General features: G+C 40.3%; 1 protein-coding gene across 1 annotated transcript in view; it reads right to left on the reverse strand.

The window, feature by feature from the left end:
- Positions 1–26,813, reverse strand: part of PDE3A (phosphodiesterase 3A) — a 258,350-nt gene that overhangs the window by 70,220 nt on the left and 161,317 nt on the right. Inside the window, exon 2 of the mRNA XM_049822290.1 lies at positions 23,033–23,083. Within this exon, the coding sequence (XP_049678247.1) occupies positions 23,033–23,083 (51 nt within the window). The remainder of the gene's footprint in view (positions 1–23,032; positions 23,084–26,813) is intronic.

Genomic DNA, 26,813 nt, shown 5'->3' on the forward strand with positions numbered 1-26,813 from the left:
CAAACATCAAATAAGGATTTGTTTTAAAATCCTGCAGTGCAGGCATGTTTCATGGTCAGGAAGTAATTTCCAGAGCTGAAAATACAGGCTCTGCACAGATGCTGCTTCTGCTTTCTCCATGGCCAGTCCTGGAACCAAACAACCCAGCACAACATGCACCAAAGCTGTAATTGGTTCTCCAGAGCAGATTTGTCTGATGTATCAGATCCAAATAATAAACAACAGAAATAAGATTTTTGTAACAAAGACACGACACATGTCCTCATGTTTTAAAATACTTTTTGTGTTATATAAGATAGCTTTTTAAATGCAGCATACACCCACATCCTTCCTACATGCCTACATATACGGTCTACAGATATACCTATGGAAATTATATTATTTAAACATTATTCCCCAAAACTGCAAATCTGAAGAAACTCCAGCTTGACAGCAGAGCAGAAAAAAAGCTGCATCGAACTGCTTGATTTGTCCCACAACCTCTGACAATCCACACATCTGAGAAAGGGATGGGATCTAACACCGTTTCTTAGATACAGAAAGTATATGTTATGGGCTGTTATGACATGAGGTCATCTGATGTCACAAGCCTAAAGTGCCGTCACTCTCTTGCTGAGCTTCTGCCAGAAATGTCTTGGAGAACACCTGCTGAATGAAGGACTTTGCATCTGACATCAGCAGCTCCCAAATCAGCACGCACAGCTTGGTGGGAAACATTTCCTAACACAGGTTCTCAACTTGCTTTGGGTTACAAGGCACTACAATTATTTCACTGCAGTCGCGATTTGTGCCATTCACCAGCTGAAAATTGAAAGTGCCTGATTTCTCAGTCACCTGCCTTCCCTTTATACACTAGGCAGAGGAAATAAAGTACTTCCTAGCAAAGCAACAGGGTAAGTTCCTGATCACAAGACTGATGCCAAAGTTGTAATAAGAAAAATAAACCAATAAAATGCAATTCTTCATTGCATTTAAGCAGTACATTCCTCTTTAACTGCTCCAGTACATCAGGTAATCTAGAGACAGAGACAGATAACTGACTATTTACTCCATCCCTCTTTGCCTACAGCTATTTGCCCTGGAGAAGACTCCTGCTTTTCTATCCCTGGAACTGAATATTCCTCCAGCCTTTTTCTTCAACTATTTTTTTCATATAACTGAATGAAATACAACTTCAGGGGGGGAAGAGGCCATGCAAACTCAGTTCTTGCTCTCTAGGACTAGGATTCTTCCTGCTCCGTTTTTCTCTGGAATCAAATTACAAAATCTGAACATGGCAAGCACAATGCTACTTTCTTTTGTAGTTTTGCCAACTTCATATCCCTTTTCTATTTGCTAATTATCATACATCTCTCTCTCATAATTTAAGAGTTCCTGTTCTTAAAATGCCCAGGAATGTTATCACTCTTCACCATTCATACATTACACAAATTACTGACTAGAAATACATTTTGCTCAACATCTGCTTTGCTCTTTGCTCATCATACACACCATATATGGCAAGTTAACCTGCCAGTCTGGACTGCACATTTCTGTTATTAGTCCCTAAAGAACTTAACCTGTATGCAGTTAAAAGAAATCCACTTCTATCCCTAGTCCTTCAGACAGCAGAGACAGACTCAGTGTCAGAGTCCCCTCATCCTCTTCCCCACTGCCATCACACATGCTGTTTTTTCAGTTGCAGAGTTTCTGTTACCTACATGAGATGGCAAAACTGTTAGTCTGGCTGCTGCTGCTGCTGAGCAAATTAGTGAGAAAAATTCTGAGGAATCACCTATGAGGATGTCTCAGTGTGGACTGCAGAGAGATTATTTTTTGAGTTTCTCAAAGGCCAGGTCAGTCTTAGGAAAGATCAAAATTAATTTTCCTATCAGTGACACTCCACAAGAAGCACAGTCAGCAGATGACACGTGCTGACAACAGTGCTCGAAAACACTTCCCACACAAGAGGGAACTGGGACATAACAAAAAACTGGATGAGGGGTGGAGTGATAGAAATAGACAAAATTCAGTAATGTAGCTAAAGGCTATACTCCTGGGGACTAGCAATATGAGCTTTCAATCAGCCCAAATTCAAAGATTCTCCATTTTAGATGGTCAAGATCACGATCACTCTTCAGTTCAAGAACAAATACAAGGCATTGATGCGATGCAGTTGCAACAAGAAAACATAACACTTAGATAAAGCAGAAAAAGCCTTTTTGCTAGGCCCAGGGAATTTTTACACCATTGAACGTGGCATAGATTAGGCGTCTCTTGGAATACCACATAGAGGAAAACTTCATGCTCTGAAGTTGAACTAAATGGCTTATGCCTTACAAGAGGATTAAAAAATAGATTTATACCCGATTTATGTTCTTACCTTTAATCAGATACCTAGGTAGACTCAAATTTATATTCAATTTATGAAGAAATTTGAATTCTATGTAACTGCAACAAATGCAGAAAGGAGCCTTTAGGACAGGATGACAGAAAATGGTTTCAAGTTGCGCCAGGGGACATTTATATTGGATACTAGGAAAAATTTCTTCACCAAAAGGGTTGTCAAGCATTGGAACAGGCTGCCCAAGGAAGTGGTTGAGTCACCATCCCTGGAAGTATTTAAAAGACGTGTAGATGTCGTGCTTTAGGGACAGGGTTTAGTGGTGGACTTGGCAGTGTTAGGTTAACAGCTGGACTCGATGATCTTAAAAGTCTTTTCCAACCTAAACGATTCTATGAATCTATGAGTCTATCAAGGAAGTCTATGGGCAGACTAGAAAAAGAAAACCCTATCTAATGTAGCAGACTGATGGCTGAGAGGGGATGTGATTGCTCTTTAAAATACTTTAGAGAGGGGGCTGGTTTATGTTACAGAGCAATGTTGGACTGTAACAAATGGGATGGACATAAGTGTAGGTAGGAAATGAAAAGACTGTTCTTTACCACTATAGGAGAATTTGGGGAGGGTGGAAAAATAAAAAGTGAAGTAACAGTAAGATAGAGCTTGGATTAGGTTTATGAAAGGATTACATAATGCTTTCTTGCTATCAGGACGTGCCATTGGAAGAATTGGCCTTGCTCATTAACTCAAATGTAAACACTGCCAATTCCCTCCTATTTCTTCCTTCTACAGTGCATCAAACATGAAGCATGGAAAAAATCTTGTCTCCTGCAGCAGGAAAGCTAGCACAGGAGAAGACCAGCAAGAGTTTTGCATGAGGCCTCAAAACTTAAACCAGAGAGTCATGAAGCGGACAGCATGAGACAATAGTGACATCAAGTTCTCACAACAAATTCATCCACGTTAAATAATTGAGAAGCCTTCTGACAATTACTGAGCCCAGAAGGCAAACCTGCTTGCAGCCATAGCAGCTGAAAAGATGAATTCACTAGCACAGGACAGGGCAGTTTTCTGCCAAGTTTCATTTTTACAACTGAGTACACAGCAAGCGCTCCGGCATCCTGATGGCAGCAGAAACCCCCAAACTGGGCCACTATCCCCCCAGTACCCTTCCCACCCCCACAGCATACTCGCTGCACAAAAGAAATCTGGATACATTGCTACTGACCATACTCTAGATGCTGGCAGAAAGTAGAAGACAGTGAGTCATTTTCTTGCACTTATGCAAAAATCTCACTTGATGTTAATATAATATCCTCACGCAGACATAACAAATTAAGGCATCACCTGGATGGCAATTCTCACTGAGCAATATTTCCGGCTGCCAGGAATTTAGAAATCAGGTTACACCCCGCTGAGGCATCCAGAGCACATTATACACAGGGCAGCCTATTCCATCCCCCTACACACAGTGGCAATCCTACCTCAGATTTTCACAGTTTTTACCACCTACTCCTATTTATAATTGCATCCCCTCCCCCGTACTTTTAAATAGTTTATCCTCATTAATGAATCATGATATAATAAAATAAATATTCCCTGACTAGTGACTTTTTAACGGAAATAAGGCAAATAAAGTTAAATTACATGAAATAGACAAAGAATGTATTTTTATAAACTGAAATAGCAACGCCAAATTCACTTTGTTCTCTGGATGGCAAGCCAAAAAATGCAGAAAACAGTAAAAATATGGTCACATCATCTGTTACAATGTTTCTCTGAAAGTACTGTTGCAGAGATGGGCATTTTCTATCACCTGAGAAAAAATAAAATAAAGTTGTAGCAATACAAGAGCCAATTTTTGGCCTGTAAATTATCAATATCCTCATGCAAGATAACAGGTGCTGTAGTATAATAAAGGCCATAGAATTTGGCTTACAAAATGTGATAGCAACAAAAATGAAAAAATGTTCTGAATAGGAAAAAAAATCCCCACTAATACTAAAGATCAGCAGAAACAAAATGAAGTTATAAAGAGGCTTGAGAAAGTTACCTTTTATTTTCCTGGTTTAGAGAGAGTCACTAGGTTATGCTACTGTCAAACATCAAAGTGAAAGAGTTAAGTTTAGATATAGGATAAAAACTGAAGGGTATAGATAGGCTCTGATGAGAGCAGATCAAATCATTAGAAGTAGTAACAGATGGACAGGATTAACGAGAACAATTTGAAGATTTTGTCCTTAACAGAAAAGAACATTTTTTAAAGATCAAAGCCATGGACGTTGCAGGGATTAAGGTTTGAATACTAAGAACCCAGACTGCATTTTGTGGATGGGAAAAGTTCCACATTAGAAATGCTGCAAAAGGAAAAAAAAGGTTGGCAAGGCTAAGACAACGTTTGCTTGGATTCAAAGGCCTACAAAGAGCCAAAGATGGTACAAAGGAGTCCTGAGAGGAATCTGGAAGGGAACTAGGAGGAAGCATAGGTCTGAGGTCTCTATACTAGGCTTCTGATGAGTCAAAAAGTAAAGTTAAGAGGCATTTGAACTTCACCTCTAATGTGGAGGTGAAGTTAGTACGTGCAGATATGCAGTCTAGTCAGCTGAAAACATGTGTCTGGGATGCCAGTAGTACACAGCAATTTTCATAAAGTACTGGGCAGGCATTACGTTGAATGGGAGTAGTAGTCAGCCTGGGGTCCCTGAAGTAATATCTGGAAAAATAACAATCATGTACTACTGGGCTAAAATATTTCATTTTAATCCGGTCGATCAATATGCATAAAAGATTTTATGGCCGTGTGAGAAACTTACAGACAAGATTAAGTTAAATTCCAATTTCACGGTAATGGCCCAAAAGATCCTTTGATGTCATCAGTGTAACTCCAACATGGCATGGGACATGAGTGGGGCAGGTTCTAACTAGTAAGCTTCATTGTAGGAGGGATGATCAGGCAAGTGAGAGAAAAACAGAGAAAAGTACTCCAAATGAGATCAAGTGCCACAACGGGAAGAACCATACCAGTTAAAATAGTACTACTTACTTATCTCCCTAGCAAAGGCAGCTGAGATCAAGAGACACCAATTTTTAATTAAAGAGAAATACGGAGGTGCACTTCCAAGTATCACCAGAAGAAAAGTCTGACCCAGAAATTGTGCTGCACCTTTATGTGATTGCCACCTCAAACAGTTCCCTCTAGAGTACACAAAACAGATGTTGACAAAGGAAGGTTCACTTACACTACTACAAGGACTCTGAAAAGCCTGAATTGAAGAAATGAGCAGAGTGCAGGTTACGTATCCATTACACAATAAATGCCTCCCAAGCACTGAAAGACTGAAATAGAGTTTTCAGTGAAAGACAGTTGACCATTAGAAACTGGACTGGGATCACTAGATCATTTCTCTTAAGTCAGCTGTTGCTAACATCGTCTTGACATTTAAGCAGAGCACTTCCCTTTGGCAACAACAGAACTATGTGTGCCATATTAAAATATCTTGGATTTGTTTCTTTCTGCTCCCATGGTGAGGACTTGCTAAAAATTCCTGGACTTCAGAACTCCAGCAATAATTCCAAAACAAAATGTTGGAAGTACATTTTTTTTAAATGCCTGCAGCAACAAAAATAGCACATCCTTAGGACCTCGAGCATCTCAGGAATCCACCACCCAGTTGCATAACTTTTCCAGTTTCTTCTTCCCAACACTAAGACTCAGTGTTGGGGGCATGTGGAGAAGGAGCATCACAATCTTAAAAGAAAGGTGCTGTCTATGCAGTCCCAAAACCAATGGGATACCCCACATCAGCAAATTACGAGGTTTACTCCAGAAAATGTGTATAGTACAGGACAAGACAGTGTGCCTTACTGATTCGCACCCTTTTTAAGGTACCTACATTTCAGCTTCTACTTTTCCTCCTCTTCCATGCCCTACTTGGTCTTCAGTAAAAAACATACACTGCACAGCATGCACTTTTCCGCTATAGCCTACGCATGGTGGGGGGCTTATCACAACTGAGACGCTGATGTACCACTGTCCATCTGCACTGAGTCCTTTGATGAAGGAGACACTATGCCTTGTGTTGCTCCTCCATCAACATCAAGCTCTACCCATTATCAATGCTAATATTAGTAATAGCTCAAAAAAGAAAGCTAGTCTTTGTTTGTAAGACAGGAGGTGGCAGGTACCCACAGAAACCCCACATACAATAATACTTTTTAACAACTATCTGGACAAAAATGAGTCAAAATCTACAGTGTGATTTTGTCCAGGGACTGTTTCTGTGATGGGAATGCAACCACATCAAAATCCCAACAACAATCACCATTCTGGGATACCACTGTCTCAAAGGCAACGTTGATCCTTTAAGATCCTAATCATTGATTTCAGCTATTCATTACTTTCACATCCCACAGAGTTGTAAGGAATAGAAAGTACTACTGCAGCTTCTCGTCAGCTACCCCCCTTCCTTTTCTGCATCTTAATGAAGAACTTAATATAAAATAATTATTCACAGATTGTTCACTCAACTCCAACTGTTAACTTAAAAGAAGCAAGCACATAAAACCCTCCAGGAGTCCTAAAACACAATCTCTATATGCACAGAGTTATTATTTTGAGACACTTATAAAAATTGGTCCATGATAATATGACACATAAAAAGCTTATTGCCATTCCACATGTCTATCATATCCATCACCTAACTTTGAAGATTCAGGTCCCCCTATCCTTGATGTGAAGACTGAAAATGTGACATGTGTGAGATTTACTCTGAAGCTGGGGGCATGTATGTGAGAACAGCATATGAACTTTCAAAACCACACATGACAGAAAATTTCAAATTGTTTGCCTGTCAGATACCAGAAGAATAATAGACAGTATTAACAAGTGACATTTTCTCATCTTTAGAGCTCATTTTTAGAGAATTGAGCTCTTGTGCTTCAGAAGCAAAGTTACTGGAAACTAAAAGAAAGGTTATCTGGGTTTCTACCAAAATACTATCCATGTAGGCTGAAAAGGGATTACATGTTTTAAATCAGTACCTTGGTAGCTGTTTTTTAATAAAGTTCCAGCTCTGCTTGGAAAGATTTTTTCTGGCTCCCCTTCTCCATCTATGGCTTTTTTCCCTCCTCCTGATTTTTGTGTGCCTGGGGGGGGAGGTGTAGGGAAAACGAAAAGGCAAACATCTGCTACTGCCACATGTCTTCCAGCTACTGGATGGGGCTGGGATGTAGAGAGGATGAGTCTTTACAACTCTACAAGTTCACCTTCTGCCTCCACTCCTCAACAAGCAGGATAGGATCACTAACACTGTATCCCTCACTCTCTCTCTGTGCTGTAAAGAATTAGTAGAAAAAGACTTCATTTCCCCTCTCGCTGGACTTTTTCCATCCCTTTTACCAGCATCATCCAGACACAAAAGGGACACCAGTTAATGCATTATGGTCTGCAAGTGCCACAGAACGGTACGCTGCAGCACCACACTCTCAGCAGGACCTTCTTGACAATCTGCTTACCAGCAAATATGTGAATATTAACAGAGACCAGTACCTAGTAGCACTAATGCACCTCACCACAGCTTTAGGCTGCTAAATTTAGTAAAAAGACTTCCTGTAGTTTAGGGGAAAAAACAGTGCCCCATGGAAGCCTATTGTCATGACAACATGGGATACAGAACCACAGAAGGGTTGAGGGTAGGAAGGGACCTCTGGAGATCATCCAGTTCAACCCCCCTGATCAAAGCTGCGTCAGCTAAAGCAGGTTGCTCAGGACTGTAGCCAGTTGGGTTTTGAGTATCTCTGAGGATGAAGGCTCCACAACCTCTCTGGGAAACCTGTTCCAGTGCTCGGTCACCCTCACAGTAAACCAGTTCTTTCCTACTTTTAAATGGGAATTCTTGTATTTCAGTTTGTACTCATTGCCTCTAGGCCAGTCACTGGGCACCACTGAGAAGAGCCCCGCTCCACCTCCTTTAACTTCTCCCATCAGGTATTTATACACATTGGTAAGACTCCCCTGAGCCTTGTCTTTTCTGGGCTGAACAGTCCCAGCTCCCTCAGCCTCTCCTCATATGCCAGATGCTCCAGTCCCTTAATCACCTTTGTGGTCCTTTGTTGGACACACTCCAGTATTTCTGTGTGTCTCTTGTACCAGGGAGCACAGACCTGTACCCAGCATTCCAAATGTGTCTCACCAGTGCTGAGCTGAGGAGAAGCATCACCACCCTCAACCTGTTGGCAATGCTCTGCCCAGTGCAGTCCAGGATGCTGTTGGCTTTCTTCGCCATAAGGACACATTGCTGGCTCATGTTCAACTTGGTGTCCATCAGGACCCCCAAGGTCCTTCTCTTCCAAGCTGCTCCCCAGCCAGTCAGTCCCTAGTCTGTACTGGTGCCTGCAGTTATTTCTCCCCAGGTGTGGGAGGACTTTGTATTTCCCTCTGTTGAACTTCATGAGATTCCTGTTGGCCCATTTCTCCAGCCCGTCAAAGTCCCTCTGAATGGCAGCACAACCAGCTGGTGTCGCAGCCACTGGTCCCAGTTCTGCATCATCTGCAAATTTGCTGAGGGTGCAGTCTGTCCATCATGCAGGTTATTAATAAAGATACCTTATTCATGCTAAATTTATTTTTTTTTTTACTTTTTTTTCAGTCAATAACTGATGCCTCTACCTCTCCTCTAGGGGCTTGTCTATTCACCGTAACAAGTAGCTTTTTAAGTCCTGCATAAAGCCCAGCAACTCAATAATTATGAACTGTAGATTCAGGTCTGATAATCTCCAGACTTCCGTTATGGACTACAAGAATTCATACTGCTTTTGTAACATTCAAGGTTATTCAGGAATTGAAAATTCAGCAATGCAGACCCATTACACAATGAACCTTTGATCTGTAAAATCCAACCCAACATGAAATTTTCTTTTTTATGACTTGACTTTAAGATTTACTCCAGCTCTGGCTTATTCAAAAATCTCAGGAGGCTGCTCCCATAATTCATTTTGAAATTTTGAACACTGATCCATCAGACACAGAACAAAATTATGGCTCCCTACTAAAGTCAAGAAGAAAAAGAACATCTGCTGTTGAGAACAGAGCCAATCAGCTGTGAGCTTTTCCACTAGGAAACTCATAAAATGAGCTACTAGAGAGTTCAGCGTGTGTTCTTGTAAGGAAGGAACAATAGGAAATACTTTCACTTATTTATTCTTTAAAACTATCCCAGAGAGCAGCAATTACAGCATACATATCTTCCCCAGTATGGACACAAAGCACAGGGGGAAAAAAAAATATTAAAACACTATTAACAAAAATGCTTTTAAACCAAAGTTTCCATTATAGAGTGAAATCAGTCAGTTCATTTTGTCCTTGTTACTGAAGACATCTTCCAACACTAACGGCATTGTGGAAACTCTGTAAGGAAGGTTAGAGCAGCCCACATCCTCTGGCAATGCTACTATTAACATACCACTGGAAGCATCCTAGCTGAAGACAAGGCATAATCACGGCTCAGTAAAAAATTAAGTACATTAATCATGTTCATTCCGTAACTGGGTTCATCTCTGAAAACAGGAAGCCAAAAATTTATAATGATCATGTTCAACAATTTGTTTGGGAAGGCGACAAATACCTGAAACACACATATGCAATAAGTGAAATTTAAGATGTTATTGGAAAAGAAAAGAACACCTTGTGGCACAACTCTCAGCTTTTAATAGCTCCAAGGAGCCGAAATGTAGTCTTTTATCATCACAAAAGCCACAGTGCTACATAATTTTAATGTGAGGTTTTTTTTCATTACAGGGAACCTAGCTGTATCACCCAGTATTATGCTGGCCATCACTCTCCTTCTTAAGACCCTGTTTTCAGTTGCTTATAATTTTGCGAAACTTTAAGCATTTGCACTGACGCTTCCCCTTGCAACGGTTAGGCTGTATTTGGAAAATTTTATCCAGCATAGCCATTTCCAGAAGACTAAGCGACACTGTTTTACTCATCATTAACTACTAACCTCTTTGAGAAGCACCACTCTGGACCCAGAACATTCTCAGTGTATTTTTTGTTTCAGAGCCTGTCATATGGATGCCCAAATTTTAGCAATTTGAAGAATCTGCAATCTGAAAACCTGCAGATAGTTTTAGCTTGTGCTAAAGCAGAGGACTTGAATTTCAGCAGATTAGACTCTCTGAAAGTTTACAAGTTTCTCTATGGGTACTTAAATATAACCAGCAACTTTAACTGTCAGATGCCAATAAATTTCACATCCCTCTAAATCCAACAAACAAGTATAACTGACGCCCTAAGCATTTTTGCTAATAGTTTGCAACTGGAAGACTAAAAAAAATGCACATGAACAAAACCTCTTAACCGACGTTTTTTAACCTGAAGACCATAAACCTCCTAACTACTTCAAAGGAATTTGTAAAGAAGCAATTGAAAAATATAAGCTGTAGCCAGTAAACTTACATTGTATAAAAAACAGGAATCTGAAAACAAACAAAAAAAATTATGAAAAGTGACGGACCAGAAAGGTACACTGTGTGGTGATGAGAGAAACGCAGGGAGATTAAGTGATATTTCAGAGAGAAGAAGATCCGCTTCCTCTGCTCCAAATGACAACAGTTCACAATCTCATCCTCTCAATTCAATTGCCATAGTCAATCTATATCTGCACGACAGGAGTGGATATGCATTCTCCAGTCTAAGGCAATGCTTGGGGAAAAAAACCAGACAGCATATCAGCTTCTTCCACTATCTCTGCTTTTCAAAATACTAAGCCAAATGTCACCATGCCTAACTGCCTATTCTCTTAACATGCTGCTTCAAGGAATCATTTCACCAGGATACGATTTCAGACTACCATTTGCATTTTAAAGCTGATTCCTTTTCCAAACCACACTGAACTGCAGCATGGCTACGATCCTACAAATTGCAACCTTCCTGAACTGGAACTTGCTCACTAAATAAAGTAAAATACAATTTACATTGAGCATCATCAGCAAGTTTCTGTTCTATTTCACACACCTCGACTGCCTGCCTAGCAGCAAGACCTGCACTACAAACCTGGGAGGATTAATGGTAAAGAAAGGTTTTCAAGAAGAAAGGCAGTATTTCCAGAAATCTGTGTTGAGCTCCTGCTTAGCTATGAAGAACATTGACATGACAGAGTGACTGAGTCTTAAGAAAAGGGCTGTCATTATCAAGCTTCCAATCCACTCCTGTCCCACTGCCAACCATTTTGGGATAGAGAAAATGACAGAGAAGGTGATTCACAGAGTGGCTGACACCATTTAAAAGGGCTTCCTCCATCGTACAAGTGATGGATATGGGAGCTTGCAGGAGGTTTGCCTGCATCATCTGTGTCACAAATGCCAGTATGACATAGCCTGTCTTTTGTCCTGCCAGCTTCTAGCCTCTAACAGCTCTACATCAACACTAATTGTGATTTATCACACTTCAGGCTCTTGTGAATCACTATAGACATTTTATTGTCATTTGCCAGCATGGAAGAGTGTTGAGATTCCTTGCCCCAGCTCTTGCCTGGCCAAAGCCATGCAAGAAGACAAGTATATTTCTAGTGATGATCCTCCTGAAATTAACTGATCTCTGTTGCACTTCGGAAATATTTGCTCCCTGGCCTAAATGCACATCCTAACAATCCCAACTACCTACAGAACCTCTCCAGTCACCTCCTGAACAGTGCTGGTGGTACATCAGCAAGCGAGAGTGGTCTCTCTTGTGTGTCAAGCTCATTACCACTCTGCTCCCCTCCCACACATTCATTAGAGCAGCAGGGTAGAAAGCCTGGGAGACAAACAGAAATGGCCCCACAGTTGCGGCTAGTGCCTGTGGCTCAACTCCTCACTTCTAAGAGAAGCAAGGCCAAATCTGAGGGAGATTATTTCTTTAAGGTAGCTTTCTGCATTACATCATCCATTTGCTGCATTAGAAAGCAAAGAAGTATTTTATAGATCATTTCTTAATCCCAATCTCATCTTTCTGCACCTTTCCTGCTGTGCAAAAGCAACTCCCCTCCGCCCGCCCCAGCTCCATATTCCAGCCAACCCGCAACCCTCCCATGAGGCCCCTTTCTCATAACATCCCAAACTCCACAATGTCTGCTCTGCCACTAAGGCCTTGAAAACTTGTCTGCTGAATGAAAGGATAATATAAGGTTTTATTAACAATAATTGTGGAAAACCACAAAAACCTACTTAATAGGAAACTTTTTTAAAAAAAGCCACCCTGTTTTCAGGTATAATAAGAGGGATTGGTTAGATACAAGGATCACTGTTGTGACATGTCCCAGCAGGAACTCTGAAGAGGCACGTATTCCCCATGGGCCTTGCTAATGTCAAGGTGGGGGGAGAGAGGACCTATGACTGTAAAGGCTGTAACACCTGGGTGCATGGATTTGAATGAGCTGGAGATGGAAGCTGGGGCCTCCCGTTGAGCTCCTGTGGTCACTCGCACTGCTGCTCCTGCAGCCCGTCTGACTGACTGCTGGTACACGCTTCTTCTAAGTAAATGCAATGATACAAGGTAGTGCATTACCTCCACCTTGGCTTGCATTGCCTCTCCACGGTTGTGTGTGTTTATTATTCTGCTGCCACTGAAACATCCTCAAGAGACCATGCGTTGTGGTGGTGCCACGGTGAGCGTGGCTCCCACCACACACCGTAGCCTGCCTGGGAGACAGGCTGTGTAAAACAAATAACCAGGCACAACCCAGCAGGCATGAGCACTTGAAAGGAAAAGGAACTTCTTTGCTCCAGCTGATCCTGGCTTTATTGCATGTTTTCCTAATCCTTAGGCAATCTGTGAGCCAGGGAGACCTAGAGAGTCCCGCACCAACTGCTCCAAGGCCTCCTCGCCCACAATCATTGCTTCATCCCCTTCCCTATGAAGAACGTCATGACCTTTGCGCAGAAAGGAGGCACATACCAAGAATCTTGCTGCACTGAAGGTTTTCATCCAGGTCCCTGATACTGTGCTGCTTGTAAGCCAGCCTCTGCTGTGGCTCTCTCCTATACAAACATCCATACTGATGCATTCATGCCTGATGTCGAGATGCTGTCTCGCAGAGGCTTGTGCTTCCGCAGCATGAAGTTCCCAGCGAAGCTGGCTCTGGCCGAAGACAATCGGCAGTGCCATACTGCAGTCAGGCTGCTGGATGCAGGGGCAGCTGGACAGCAACAAAGAAAAGTCTGAATTTAATGGACATCTCGGAGAAAAATGAAGCCCAGGAGCTCCAGCCTTCTCATAAAGATATCAGATACGATGTATCCATCCTCATGGATGTGTAGGGGTTACGAGTGAGGACTGTTCAGAGCAGAAAAGCAAGATGCAACTAGCAAAAGGCTCTGTGGCTGATTGAGCCATTAATTAAAAAAAAAAAAAAATAAAAGGGAAAAAAAATAAAAATACAGTTTCTAATCCCAACAAAGTGAACCTCTTCCATTTCTTTACAGCAGCTTTAATCCATCAGAATTACTTCATAGATGAACCCACTGAAAATATGGTGGCTGCATGATGTAACGTTAGATCAAGCTCTCTCTCGGAAAATCCCTTGATTTATCATTTCACAGAGTTGTGACTCAAGTCACGTCAGGATCAGTCACTGATTAGCGCCCTGCATAAGTTGTAGGTTATGGGAGTTTCTCTTATCTACCTCATCAGTGGTAAGGACAGGATATTGCACCGTCCATGCAAACTGCCTTAGGCATGGCTGTGCTGTAAATTACTGGCAGGTAAGAGAGGCATCACTTTATGGGATTTACACAAATCCATCAAAAACTAAACAGGTGACTTAATGGTACAGAAAGCATTACCACTGTTTACTCTGCTATAAGCATGCATTTCTAGCTAAAGAAATATTACTGATGAATTTGTTTACCTGCACAGTACACTCTTTTGAATGATCTATAGCTATATAAATCTGTGTAACAATTACTGGGTTATTTGGCTTTTATATTGTTGTTTAAATCTAGTTCCTGTTTTTAAATTCATAGTCGTCAGTGAAACAGTTAGAAGTTTCCATCATAGGCTAACATGTGAAAATTTTTCCTGTCTTAGGACTGGTATCAAATACAACTTATGCTCAAATACTATGGCTTATGGAATCTACAGGGAATTTCAGGCAGAGGGAAATACTCAACATCCTTACAGCAAATATTTAACACCTCATCACCTTTGGCTCATTTGATTACCACAGCACTTTAAATGCATATCTATTCAGTGAAATCACTCTCTGTTGCAGCTATCAGGGATAAAAAATTAGGATCAGTCCAAGAAACAAGATCCTCAGGCACATACACCAAAAAAAACCAACAGAGAATTTCCCCCCAAACCTGCACTGAAACTTCAGGAAAGACTTTCAGGCAATCCAAACTGCTGGATGGACAAGAAAGAAAAGCATTCATAAATTCTTTCCTTAGATCTATAAAGATAGTTCCTTGTGAAATTATTGAGACATATAAAGACATTCAAGATTCAAGCATTAAGAGATACTACAGTTTGTTGAATAGAGGCTAATTCATCACCATTTTGCCTAAATTTACCTATGCAAAATGCCCACAGGATAAAGCTCTCCCACATATAAAAATGTATAGCTAGGTAGGATGTTTCTCATCAACCGAAACCAGAAAGATCTAATTCAGGGTTCACACTCAAACCCACTTTCCTCTCTCTTTCACACACACAAAAAACCAACAACCAACCAAAAAATTCCTTGTCATATCAGACCCTGGAAACCATGGAGACTTCTGTGATATAGTGTCTGTGAGTGTAAAATATGCTCAAAAGATCAAAAATAAAATTATATAATGTTCCCGCCTAAGACCACCACCCCTCAACAATATTGTCTACAGCCATCGTAACTACTCTTGTTTTTTCTCTACCCCTACTTCTCATCCTGCTCACTCTTGCCTAAATATTTCTGGGTTTTATTCAATTTGATGTAAAGTAGGTAAGATGATGAATAAAAATGACTTAATGACTTTTAAAAAATAGTGTGTTCAAATAGAGTATCAGACTTCATGGTAGACTTACAGCTCCCATGTCCTCAAAAGTCAGATATGCTGTATTATTTTAAACTAGAACCAAAATCAGGCCAAAAATCCCAGTTTCAGAATTCCATTTTATTTCTTTCCTTTAGTCTTTAATTTAAAAAAAAAAAAAAAAAGAAAAAAAGAAAAAAAGTGGTAATATAGTAAACTAGTTTGGAGACGTTTTGTCATTTGTTAACATAAATATCTTCCATCTCCTCTGAAGAGAGAAATAGTCTACGATGTTACTACTTACATATCAAAATAGAATATCATTTCCTCAAGGTTAGCCTAGAACATACTAGGCTAGTGCATCCCTTTAAGGACCAAATACTTAATCTGCACCAAAAGGCAGAGCTATTATCTTTATATGATAACTATGTGAACGGGATCAGCTTAAAATGCTCAAACAGGTTGCCTCTTTGCGTTTGTCCTCTTGCACAGTAACTGCATTTTCCTATGAGGCACTGTTGAGCAAGGGGGAGAACAAGCAGAGCAGAGTAGCCCCACTCCACCTGTGCCACCCACAGTAAGGGGCAGTACAAACAGCCACAGAAATACCTGTGTTTGAAGCTGAACACCACCTTCCCTCCCTTAGTTTACCTTCAAACAACCCTTACAGATTCCCACTACGCTCAAGTAAACTCCATCTATGCGCATCACTTACTGAGTCTCATTTCTCCCAAAGTGGTAGATGGGTCAGGGGAATTTCCTTTTCTCTTTTAAAAACCTCCAGAGGCATCAAGGGCATGAGGATGGAATGGATATACAACTCAGTGCAGTCAAGCACACCTCACATCTAGGTAAGGAATACTTACTTTTCCCAGATACATCATACTGTAACACAGTATGATGCAATGCAACACCAGGGTTAGAGTGATTACAAGAAAAAGGAAACACTGGAAAAATGAGGCTGAAATACAGCTTTCCTTTGAAATGACATTAGTGTCTCCACATCTTAACAGAAAAAGGATGACAAATGACTTGCTTTATACAGAGCATTTATTTACCCCTCTTTTACCAGGAGATTTAAGAATGACTGATTGAACTGGATCAATTCAATTTCAATACAATGAAACTGTATTAATCAACAATGCCTTATTATTTTTATTGTGAATTTTTTACTGTGAATTACCAGAGAACTTGATACCTTTGAAATTTAGCGTTTCAGCTAGTTTAAATAACAGCAAACCAAAGTAGAAGAATTATCTAGGTATCTGTTCAGGAAAAAAAAAATTCTGAAAGACAGCTCTTTAAATTTGGCATTCAAAGGTGTAGCAAATTTATATGGTGGGAGATTTAAATTAAAAGAAGTCAAAAGAGAAAGCACTATGTTAAAAAAAGACATTTTAAAAAATAGAAAAACTATCAGAGAATTTGGTGGATTATTATTCACTTGAAGACTTTAAATTAATACTGGATATATTTAAAAGGCATATTTTTATTTAACCAGAAAACATAGGCCTGATGTGACACGATGTGACAGCATGGTATTTTTTGACTAGTAATATGTCTGAGATCTCTAGATGTTCACAGTGGTCCAATTTGGCTTTAAAATCTACAACTCTATAAAATGTGGCATGTAATCTGCCCTTCGCTTCCCCCTCTCAATTAAAAGTATACAGGAGGATCCTTTTCAAAAACTGGGAAATATTTCTGTAGTCCGCCCTTCTTTCTGTTGAAGAATTTTCTCCCAAATTGCCTCCTTCCCACTGATAAAGGCATCCCTTCATAGTCAACTGCTTCATAAACAGAAAACTGAGTTGGAACGTGTAATAAGCTACTACCTCCACTTTGCTCTCAATATTATTTCTAGAACTCTTTCTTTTAGTGTCTTTACATACCAAGTAAGATATTGAAAGAAATTTCACAGAATCCTGGAGTGCCTGGAGCAGGAAGTAGGAAATGTACTAACTGTACTCCCATTCACTACGTCTTATTCCTACTTATGGTGACAATGCTTGCTCCAAACAGCATCCCCCAAATTTTACATCTGGTCTACATTGTTTACATGTGCTTTACTCTTGTCCTTGTTAACATACTCGAAATGAGGCATCAACCAAGATGATGCCGAAAAAGCTGAGGTTCTGCCAATGCATTATATCTACTTGTAATCAGTGATTTCATATATATACATACATACAAGATAAGAAATAGAACAAATACATGCACCAAGGAATGCATCAGCAGTAGACTACACTTTTCCTTAGCCACTCAGTTTAAAATACTCCTAAAACCTTTAGAAAAGTCTCATTTTTGAGACAGGGCAATTCTGTAGGTTAAATAAGTCTGCATTAGTGGGCTGTCATGGCACCTCCACATTCACAAGCCCGTGCTCTTGCAAAATCAGCTTTACCAACATTTTGCACTATTCATCGTGGAAATGACAAGTAATGATCAGCTGGTTCTCACTGTATGCAGAGGACCCCAACCACCACCGTTAAATCACCATAAATCTCTGGACAGTGGCATTGCGAGGGAAGACAGAGACACAACAGATTCACCAGAGCACAGTACCTGGTCAGTAGCGGGTATCGACTCCCATCTACGCTTCAGCAAGTATAGAGATTTCCGGCTCATGATTTTGAATCTGCTCTAGAGGTTTTTCCACACTTGAGAAAAAGGCTTCTCCCAAATCAGTATCAAGAACCTTATTTCTGACTCCTGTGCTTCATTGCTGTAGACGGCAGAGCTCCCTGATGTACACAAGTTTTTGCGAGCTGCAAGGTTGAGACCAGTTACACCTAAGCTTCTCCCATTTCTCTAAAGCATCTGTCTCCTTAGAGTGCCACGACAAAGGGAATCAGGCAAGACAGTGAAAAGCCTAGCTTTCACTAACGAATTACCTCGCAAAAGCCTGAAGTAGGTAGACAACACCAGATGCACTCAATCTGAAAATAGCTGTTGCTTAGGAACTGGAAGGGTAAGATGCAGCACCTCAAATGTATAATTGAGAGCTTTTATATTTAAAGAGAATTAAAAACACTGGACCTCTGTGCTTCTCTCCCGATTATGATCCTTTTATAATGTTGGAGGAATGATTGCTCGATTCCACTGACTCCGGGGGCAACGCCTACATCGTCAGCAAACCAAACAAGTCTTGATGACAGAGCAACAAATAACTCCCACATATGCAAGGTCCCTCGTAAAAATCCATGCACAAAGTATGCCGTGGGTCCCACCTGAAATACCTTAGAAGTATCAAGTATTATGTTTTAGTAGAACAATTAAAATACAGTTTGCACATTTTTCCTGCAGAGGCATAATATGCCAAGGATGAATTCTGCTAGTCACATTTGCTCGTAGCATGTACTGATATTAGAAATGGGTATGAATATTTTCCCCTCACATGAGTGAAATGATGCGGTTTTACAGGCTACAAGTGTGTATTTGAGAGAGAGATTTCTTTAGGTGGGTTAAACACTCCTAAACATTTAGGAATTTCTTCAACTTTGAATTCAAATTTTGGAGTTTTGTGCCTAAATCCTAACCTGTATTAATTTTAAAAATTAAGAATGGAACACAATGAAACTCACTTTGCACTTTCTGCATGATTTCAAATCCAGAGAGTAAGTTCTCTGCAGGAAGCATTACAGCAGGAAGTGTTATCTTCAGAGATCAAAAAAAAGAAGGGGAAAAAAAAAAAGTGGTAGGTAGCCAGGAACCCATTGGTCTTTGTAAGGCATCCTATAATTCACTGTAATTACAGCAGCCTTAACAGTATAATTATTCTAAACGAAAAGGAATCCCACAACATACACACATACATATATATGTGTGTAATCTATAAAAAAGTGAGTGCGGTGTTGGTGTGCAAGTCAGGAGCAAATTAAGTATTGTAAAGACAGCATTTTACTTGTCCTATTTACATTCTATTGAATTGCAGATGCTTATCAGGAGACAAACTCCTGCAAACAAAAATTCCCATAAGCCTCAGTGTATTTCATTTGACATCCATCACTACCTCTATCTACATCACTTTGCATTTAACTCCACATGCAGAAAACAAACATATTTTCCAAGTGGGTCATTAAGAAGCATGACACGCACTGTAGTAGTTTCCTCTCACGTTTCAACACATACCATGGAAAAACCTACTAATTCTTAAAAAAAAAAAAATCTTAATAGGATTAGAGTTTTGTTTAATGAGTCTTGGCAGAATAATATTATGAGTTTATATGTGGATTTTAGTTTTATATTATGTAAACCAGTGGTTCCACTTCCTTTTCTCACAAGTGACATAACTAACATTCACACATGCGGGTGGCTTCCTAAGATCTATCTTCCCACTTTCTTCACTTTACTCCCTAAGAATTAAAATATCATGGAAGACTAATAAATTGGCTCCCAATAACATAAGCCTAAACCCCTTCCTTCCCTCTCGCTGCTTGCCTGAGCAGCGCAGGCTACCACTGGCCAGGAGAGACCTCTCCTCACAAGTCCCATTTCTCTGGTGGAAGAAAGCCCCGCAGACCTCGGGAAACACCATAAGCAATACTGCGGCAGATCCTGCGGAAACTGCCAGTTCATCTTTAAACACCTGATGCGTTAGATTTGAAGAAGTATACCTAGCAGATTACCCAACTTAATTTTTTGGCAAGATCTTGTTTAACAAAGGGCACATTTATTAAGGACACAAATTGGCAACAATGCAGCTGAATCACAAAAGGATAAAACAGGTCTTTCATATTACATGCAAAAACTGGAACCTCCTAAATTTCTCCTAACCTTTCAAGGAACTAGTTAAATTAGGTTTAACACTATTCCTACCACAGACAACTGTCTGAGGCTACAGTGGAATAACTGAGGCTTATTTTCTTCCCCTTAATGAAACTTTTCTTCCTTGCTTCTTGTGACTGGGCACTAGGGTACCACACAGTAATCAGAGAGCTTGGGTCATTTTCTTTTCCCACCCTATTCAAGATCCTTTAACATTTCTGTGCCACATACCGATTGTTAGTTTTACAAGGTTCTTCCAAGATTTATAACGATTAGCTTTCTAGAAGCTTTGCAGAATACCTATACACAGCACAAATGAAATAAAAGAGTGCTTACAGGATGAAATCAATTAAAACTATACACTTTTTAGATGGATTTCAAATGAAACACCTCACCACTCTGTCAAGGAAACCCTACATAAGCAGATTTTATCCTGTTTTGAAGGAACGCACTCTTGGGGGTGAAGTATTTTTGCTTATTTTGTTAAAAAAAGTAAAATTAAAAGATATTTTGCCTAAGAAAAAATAATCAGCAGGAGTCTTTTACATGAAAATCTGATACAGAGTTTTCTAGAATAATGTTTTTTAATAATTCAACAATATCCTTCAGAAAAGGTTCAAATGACTGCAGGCTGACCTGCAGAGAATTTCACTGAACTTCTCCTCACCCCCTTTTTTTTTAAAATATGAAATTGTGGTGGAGTATCTAAAACATCACACAAGGAAGCAACAAAATGTTCTCAGAAAGATAGAGAAGACTTTTAGATTTATAGAGAGAATTATCTTCTCACAATTATCTCCTTCTCAGCCTCTGTTGAAACGCAGAGAACTTCATCTGCATGACTAGTAACCAGTTATCCCATTTTGCCCAAGTACAACCTTCCCTAACAGTACCCAACATATGGTTTTACTTGCACTCCATATAGACGGGCATTTGCAGCAACTGACTTAATGCCCACGAGACCTCTTCCTTTGAAATTAGGCCATGCCATGCAAGCCCTCCTTATTCTCAGGAAGGGGTGAAAGAGAGAAACCAGGCAATATATTAATTTCTCTGGAACCCTCCTTTGAAGAAACTGTAGCCTCAAGAGAACAAATAATTAAAAAATTCTTTGGCAACTATTTCATCCTGTGAGTTCACTTTTTCAGAAAACTCAAAAGGGATCTATTAAACAGCCCAAGTCCAATTTCCTGCAGCAAGACACGTTGATCAACTTGATCCATCTTACCTTTTAATTTAAAATCTATTTGGAACAGATGGATGCCACTTACCTTCCACCTAAATCCCTTTCTCCTGCATTTTTTATTGGCTAGCTGTAAACCTTCAAAAACGTCTAGAAGACAACAAAAAATCCTGCAAGCATGGAGGCACATCGCCAACAGGATGTATCAGGCATGAGGAGTCAGACAGGACTTCGGCCTCCATCTCTGATGCAACACCAGCATATGAAGACGACTTCATACGCACCCCAGTCAGAAGCCTACGTATTTTGCTGCCATAGGCAAAGCACTAGGACTGTAGGGCATGGTTCAGAACAAAAGACTACCTGTATTTTCATATGCATAAAAAATTAGATGAAGATTTGCAATAAAAGTTCGAGAAGTCACATTAAGAGTCCTTCAAGTGACTGTCTTCCTCTCAACAGTAGTTTAGAGGAGTCCAATTTACGTTCCACTCATTGGACCAGAAGAACACAACGTGATCAACTAGCACATCAGATGAGGCAGGAGAGATTATATACTGAACAAGTCTCGCCTTACTGGATAGGATTTCCCCAATTTCTGAAATTCCACAGTTTCCACTGAAAACTAGCTTGCTTTCTGGGATTTTTTTTAATCTTTTGAAATGACAGACTGTCACCTGAAAAAAATCCGATCTGCAACCCATCTTAAACTTTTTAATGCAACCCTGATTTTTCTGTAAATTTCAAGACAGAAGCTTAGAAAACCAGAAAAAAATGTAGAATTCTGCAACAATAAGGGCAAAAGAGCAAAACGTAGTAAATGAATTTTGCATTAAAAATAGTAAATCTTGTCTATGAAAATAAGTAGCAGCTTCCTGATTAACATATGATATTTGCTCATTAAAAAGGCAGGTACTCCAGTGATTTCTGCAAGGGGCATTATGAAGGTTAGGCTAGGAACTACCCTACGGAGATTAAGGTTGCAAACATGTAGCTCCACAGCAGCAGAGCCTGTTTATTATAGATTTAGACATAGATGTTCATATTCATATAAGAATCCTTCACCTGAAGGAAAAGCAATTCCAAAATACCAGAGCCCCAATAACATATTTATATAATTTCAACACCAGATGGGAAAGACTGCTTTACCCAAGCAGGAATATTCCTGAACATCAATATTGGTAGCCATGTCTCCATTGCAGCAACTGTAGTTCTACAGATAATTTAAAAATGTATCGGCATGATGCCATTAACACTACTAGCGTAACTTCCTTTCACTGATGTGTGAAGAGCAAAGCAGTAAGCTACACATGGCTTTCCTGCACCTCCCCACACAGTTCTAACACCACTAATCCCCTTATTATTGAACAAGGTGAGAGGACTATCCAAGTTTTACAAGTTTGTCAGGTTTAAAAAAAACAACCAACAAACCAGCACAAAACATACACACATTATTTGAAATTGCATTCCTTTGATATCCTGATGGAGACAGCTGAGTAAGAAATGCTTTCTCAATACATCTAATCCATCTTTCTGCTACTGAAAGAAACTTTGTTGCATGACTCAGCTCTGTCTGGATCAGCTGTTTGGATTACAGCTCAAGAATTATATTAATGAAAGCTGTCACAGTTTTATGCTTTTTTTCCATTGATTCAATCCTGCAAATATTAACAAAATGAACAACTTTGCCAATCTCAGATGGAAAACTTGCTTGAATACCTCAGACTTAGAAAAAGCCAAAACCAAACACAAAACACTAAGCAACTGACCTGTGAGCCTCTGGGTCCTCGTTTGTGATCCCATTCAGAATGTCCCATGAGCTGAAAAACAAAGAAAAGCACAGGTAGGTGAGAAATTTGTACCCTTTAGCTTTAATTGAAACATTCACGCTTTTATATCCATTACATATTTTCTTTGAAAAAACAGGTTTGCTTTCACTATTTATTTCACACAGCTTTTAGCTTTGTAATGAGGGTGAGGAGGCTTGGGAGTTGTTACTATAACTTTGTACCTTTACATTCAGAGCCAAAACACATCTAGCATCACAACACTGCTCATGCCAATAAAATTCCCGCTGCCATAGAGTCAGCTTTAGCTAAATGTTTAATACCCATCTGGCAAAAGGAGAGCTGGTATATCAACAAGGAGATTACCAATATTTTATTAAATAGCAATGCAAGTTGTATACCAGGCATGAAAGTTAGCAACAGCTTTAAGTCTGTCTCACTACTGTATTATTCTCAATGTAATAAAAAAGTAGAGGTACTCCTCTAAAGGCAAACATTGCAGAGGAAAGCAGAGAGAGTTTAGAGACGATGGATTCTTGTAGAAATTATGATTTGTGATGGTATACAACTCCTCAAGTTAAAGAGAAGGCAAGCATTAATTATAGCCCAAATTCAGTTCTCAAATCCTCTGTGCAACCCTACAGGAGACTGTGCTGTGAGAAAAGCGGTCAGACATTGGATGGTACAGACGGACACCAGAAAAAATAATTTGTCTTCTCCCATCGTTTTTACTACTGTACTTCATAACTGTATGCTAACACAGGCATTCACTCTCTTTCTTCTAGCAACATACAATTTGCACGCAGCAGCTCTTTCCAGGTATGTCACGGTGGGGTACAAAAAGAGGAGAGAGAATGCCCAGTAGGCATTATTACTGCTTTATGTATATGAAGATTATGGGCAAACATGAACTGCTGACAATAAAACTATCCTCACACCTGCCTAAAAATACCTGGAAAACACCAGGGAGTGCCCAGGTACAGCTCTGGTGGAGCCTGGGCTGTGCAGCACACAAGGCAGTTGCCTCTGAGTGCTCGGCTGGCCTGTGTTCCAGCCTGCGAGTTGTTTCTTCTTTTTTTTTTTACAGCTACTCAGGGATGTCTTCTGGGTAATGCTTTTTCTTACTCAGCTGAGCATAGTTTAATGCAAATATAAAAATATGTGAATGAAAGATAGGAGGGTTAATGTCACATGTAATGACTTAGTCATGAACATTTTCTTGATTTTTCCTAACATTCTTTCCCAAAGGAAATGCCTTCTCCTAGGTCAGAGGTACGCAATGAGATTTACGACCTATGCTTATTGCAGAACATGCTTTCAAAACACTCATCCCAGGACAAGAGATTAAAACTACTTTGAAAAACAAGGAAAGAAACATACATCTCACATGAAATCTTTATCTTCTCCATCAACTGTTCCTACTTATCCTTTCCTTCTCCAGGGACCCTTTCATTTCTTTAAGTTATTACTTACTATTACCTTCTCCCATAACTGGAGACAAACCGCACATGCAGACAGGCATCAAAGATCAGAAATGTCGCACCATTTTTTTTCCTGATACAGCCTCATGACCAACCCCCTCATTTCACTGTAATTATTTCCTTTTTCCATATACTGTTGGTGGAAACACTGGCTATGCCAGGTTTCCCTGTTTGTTTCTCCATACTGTTATGTTTGCTCATTACTGGATGAAACTGAGCTTTGATGTTTATGAAAACTGGCCTCTCAGTAAATAACCAGCATGCAAAAGCTACTAAGAGATGCATCTACCAAAGGTTATGTGCTTCACAGAGCCTCTGCCAAAACCCTCATACCTGTGCTTCCTCCTTGGCTCCTGCCACTCTGGACCAAGAAAACCTCTTCAGTTTTAACTCCTCAGCCCCTATGCCTTGTGGGGAAGCAGTGCCTGCTTTCTTAATTTACTTGGCTAAAGAAAAATTAATTTAGCATGAGTCTGACCACCTGCGATTCCCAGCATGATAAGGGATATCTTTACCTACAACTTCCTACCAGTGAAATTAACACAAAAAATATGCTTGTTATTTCACAGTTAAGAAAAAATAATTAATATTACAGGCCTGGCTATGGTTACTGTGGTCCTCCAGGCTCTATAGACATTTGGCAGCACATACCACACCCTCAAAACCAAGTGTAGCATGAGATCCCACTGCCAGGTTTTTCATGCTTCTACCCTCACTGAATCCATACTGAAAAGCAAAGGGTTGCTTTACTATTTCTACCAAAAATAAGCAATGCAGTTAAGAGTCAAGCTTGGAGTTATCATTCCCATTAGAGAAGTACACCGAATGTAGGGATGCTCCCAGTCCAGCCAGTCCCAGAAAACCAGACTGACATGTGGCAGGGGTGGTTACTTGTGTTCACCACCAATCCTCAAGCCCAAATCAAGTCCTCTTAAACATTCGTTCTTCTTCAGGCACAGTTTGCCCACCCTGTACCCTGTTCTCCAGTTACTGCCTGGTGCTCCACAACTACACACAGAGTTTTTCAGCCCCCAGAGCGTTCTCCTGTGCCTCCCCAGCCCCACAGCCAGCTCCTGCTCTGCTCCGCTCCGCTGCTCTTCTTCCTCCACAGCTTGCAGGTGCCTTTTAGCCCAGGTCCCCCATCTCTAGCTCTGCTCCTCTACCAGGTGTGGGCAATCCTGGGGTGCTCCACAGACTGGGTGTTGCAGCAGCAGCTAACATTGCAGCGAAAAATTAGTCTGAAAGCCGTAACAACTTGTCCTTGCTCCATTTCTCAGCATCTATCAAAATCACTTATGGAAGAGAGACCAAAGTCACCAATGAAGCAACGAGTCATAAACACACTGGAACCAACGGAGTGACCCCTTGCTTATTCTGGCACCATTTTATTAGCGAACTGCTAACTCCTCATAGCAAATTACACAACCCACATTTAATTTAATTTCTCTACAAATGTGCCTTTGTGGAATCGGCCGTGTTTGTATGTTTGCTGATAGATCCATCGCCCCTAGTGTAAAAGAATTTCAACACCACTGCTCTCTCTTTGTATGTCACGTACTATGCCAGGATGCTCTACTGACTTAACCCTGTGGTTATCACCTGGTAAAACTGTGAGCACGAGGAAGCAAAAGAAGTGTTCTAGGATGGTAAGAGACCTTGTCAATTCTAGGCAGTTTTCAAGCGTGGTAGTAAAGTTCAGGACCCTATGAAGCCAACCTGTTCCTCCCATTTTTAACCTACCAAATCTTACTTGGCTTTAAAATGTATTTTTTCCTCACAATCTAGAAAAAATTTTTCATCTCGTGCTATAATGTCTTGGCATATCTGCAATGGTCCATAGTAACAAAGGAGTGAAAGAGGAAAAAAAATTAAAAGTATATCACACTTACAAAGGGGCCTCAAGTTTTAAGACAGAAGACAGAAAACAAAACAAATAAAGGGATAGAGCAGTTGTAACAAAAACTCTGCCAGGCCAACATCCTACAGAGGGATGATTGCCTCGGTATGACACCCTGTCATGGTTTAACCCCAGCCGGCAACTAAGCACCACACAGCCGCTTGCTCACCCCCCTGCAGCAGGATGGGGGAGAGAATTGGAAGAGAAAAAGTGAGAAACACATGTGTTGAGACAAAGCCAGTTTAATAAGTAAAGTACAAGCTGCGCATGCAAGCAAAGCAAACCACGGAATTCATTCACTATTTCCCATCAGCAGACAGGTGTTCAGTCATCTCCAGGAAAGGAGGGCTCCATCACAGAGCAATGGTTACTTGGGAAGACAAAC

This window comes from Accipiter gentilis, chromosome 18, assembly GCF_929443795.1.
Source record: "Accipiter gentilis chromosome 18, bAccGen1.1, whole genome shotgun sequence".
Classification (NCBI taxonomy): domain Eukaryota; kingdom Metazoa; phylum Chordata; class Aves; order Accipitriformes; family Accipitridae; genus Astur; species Astur gentilis.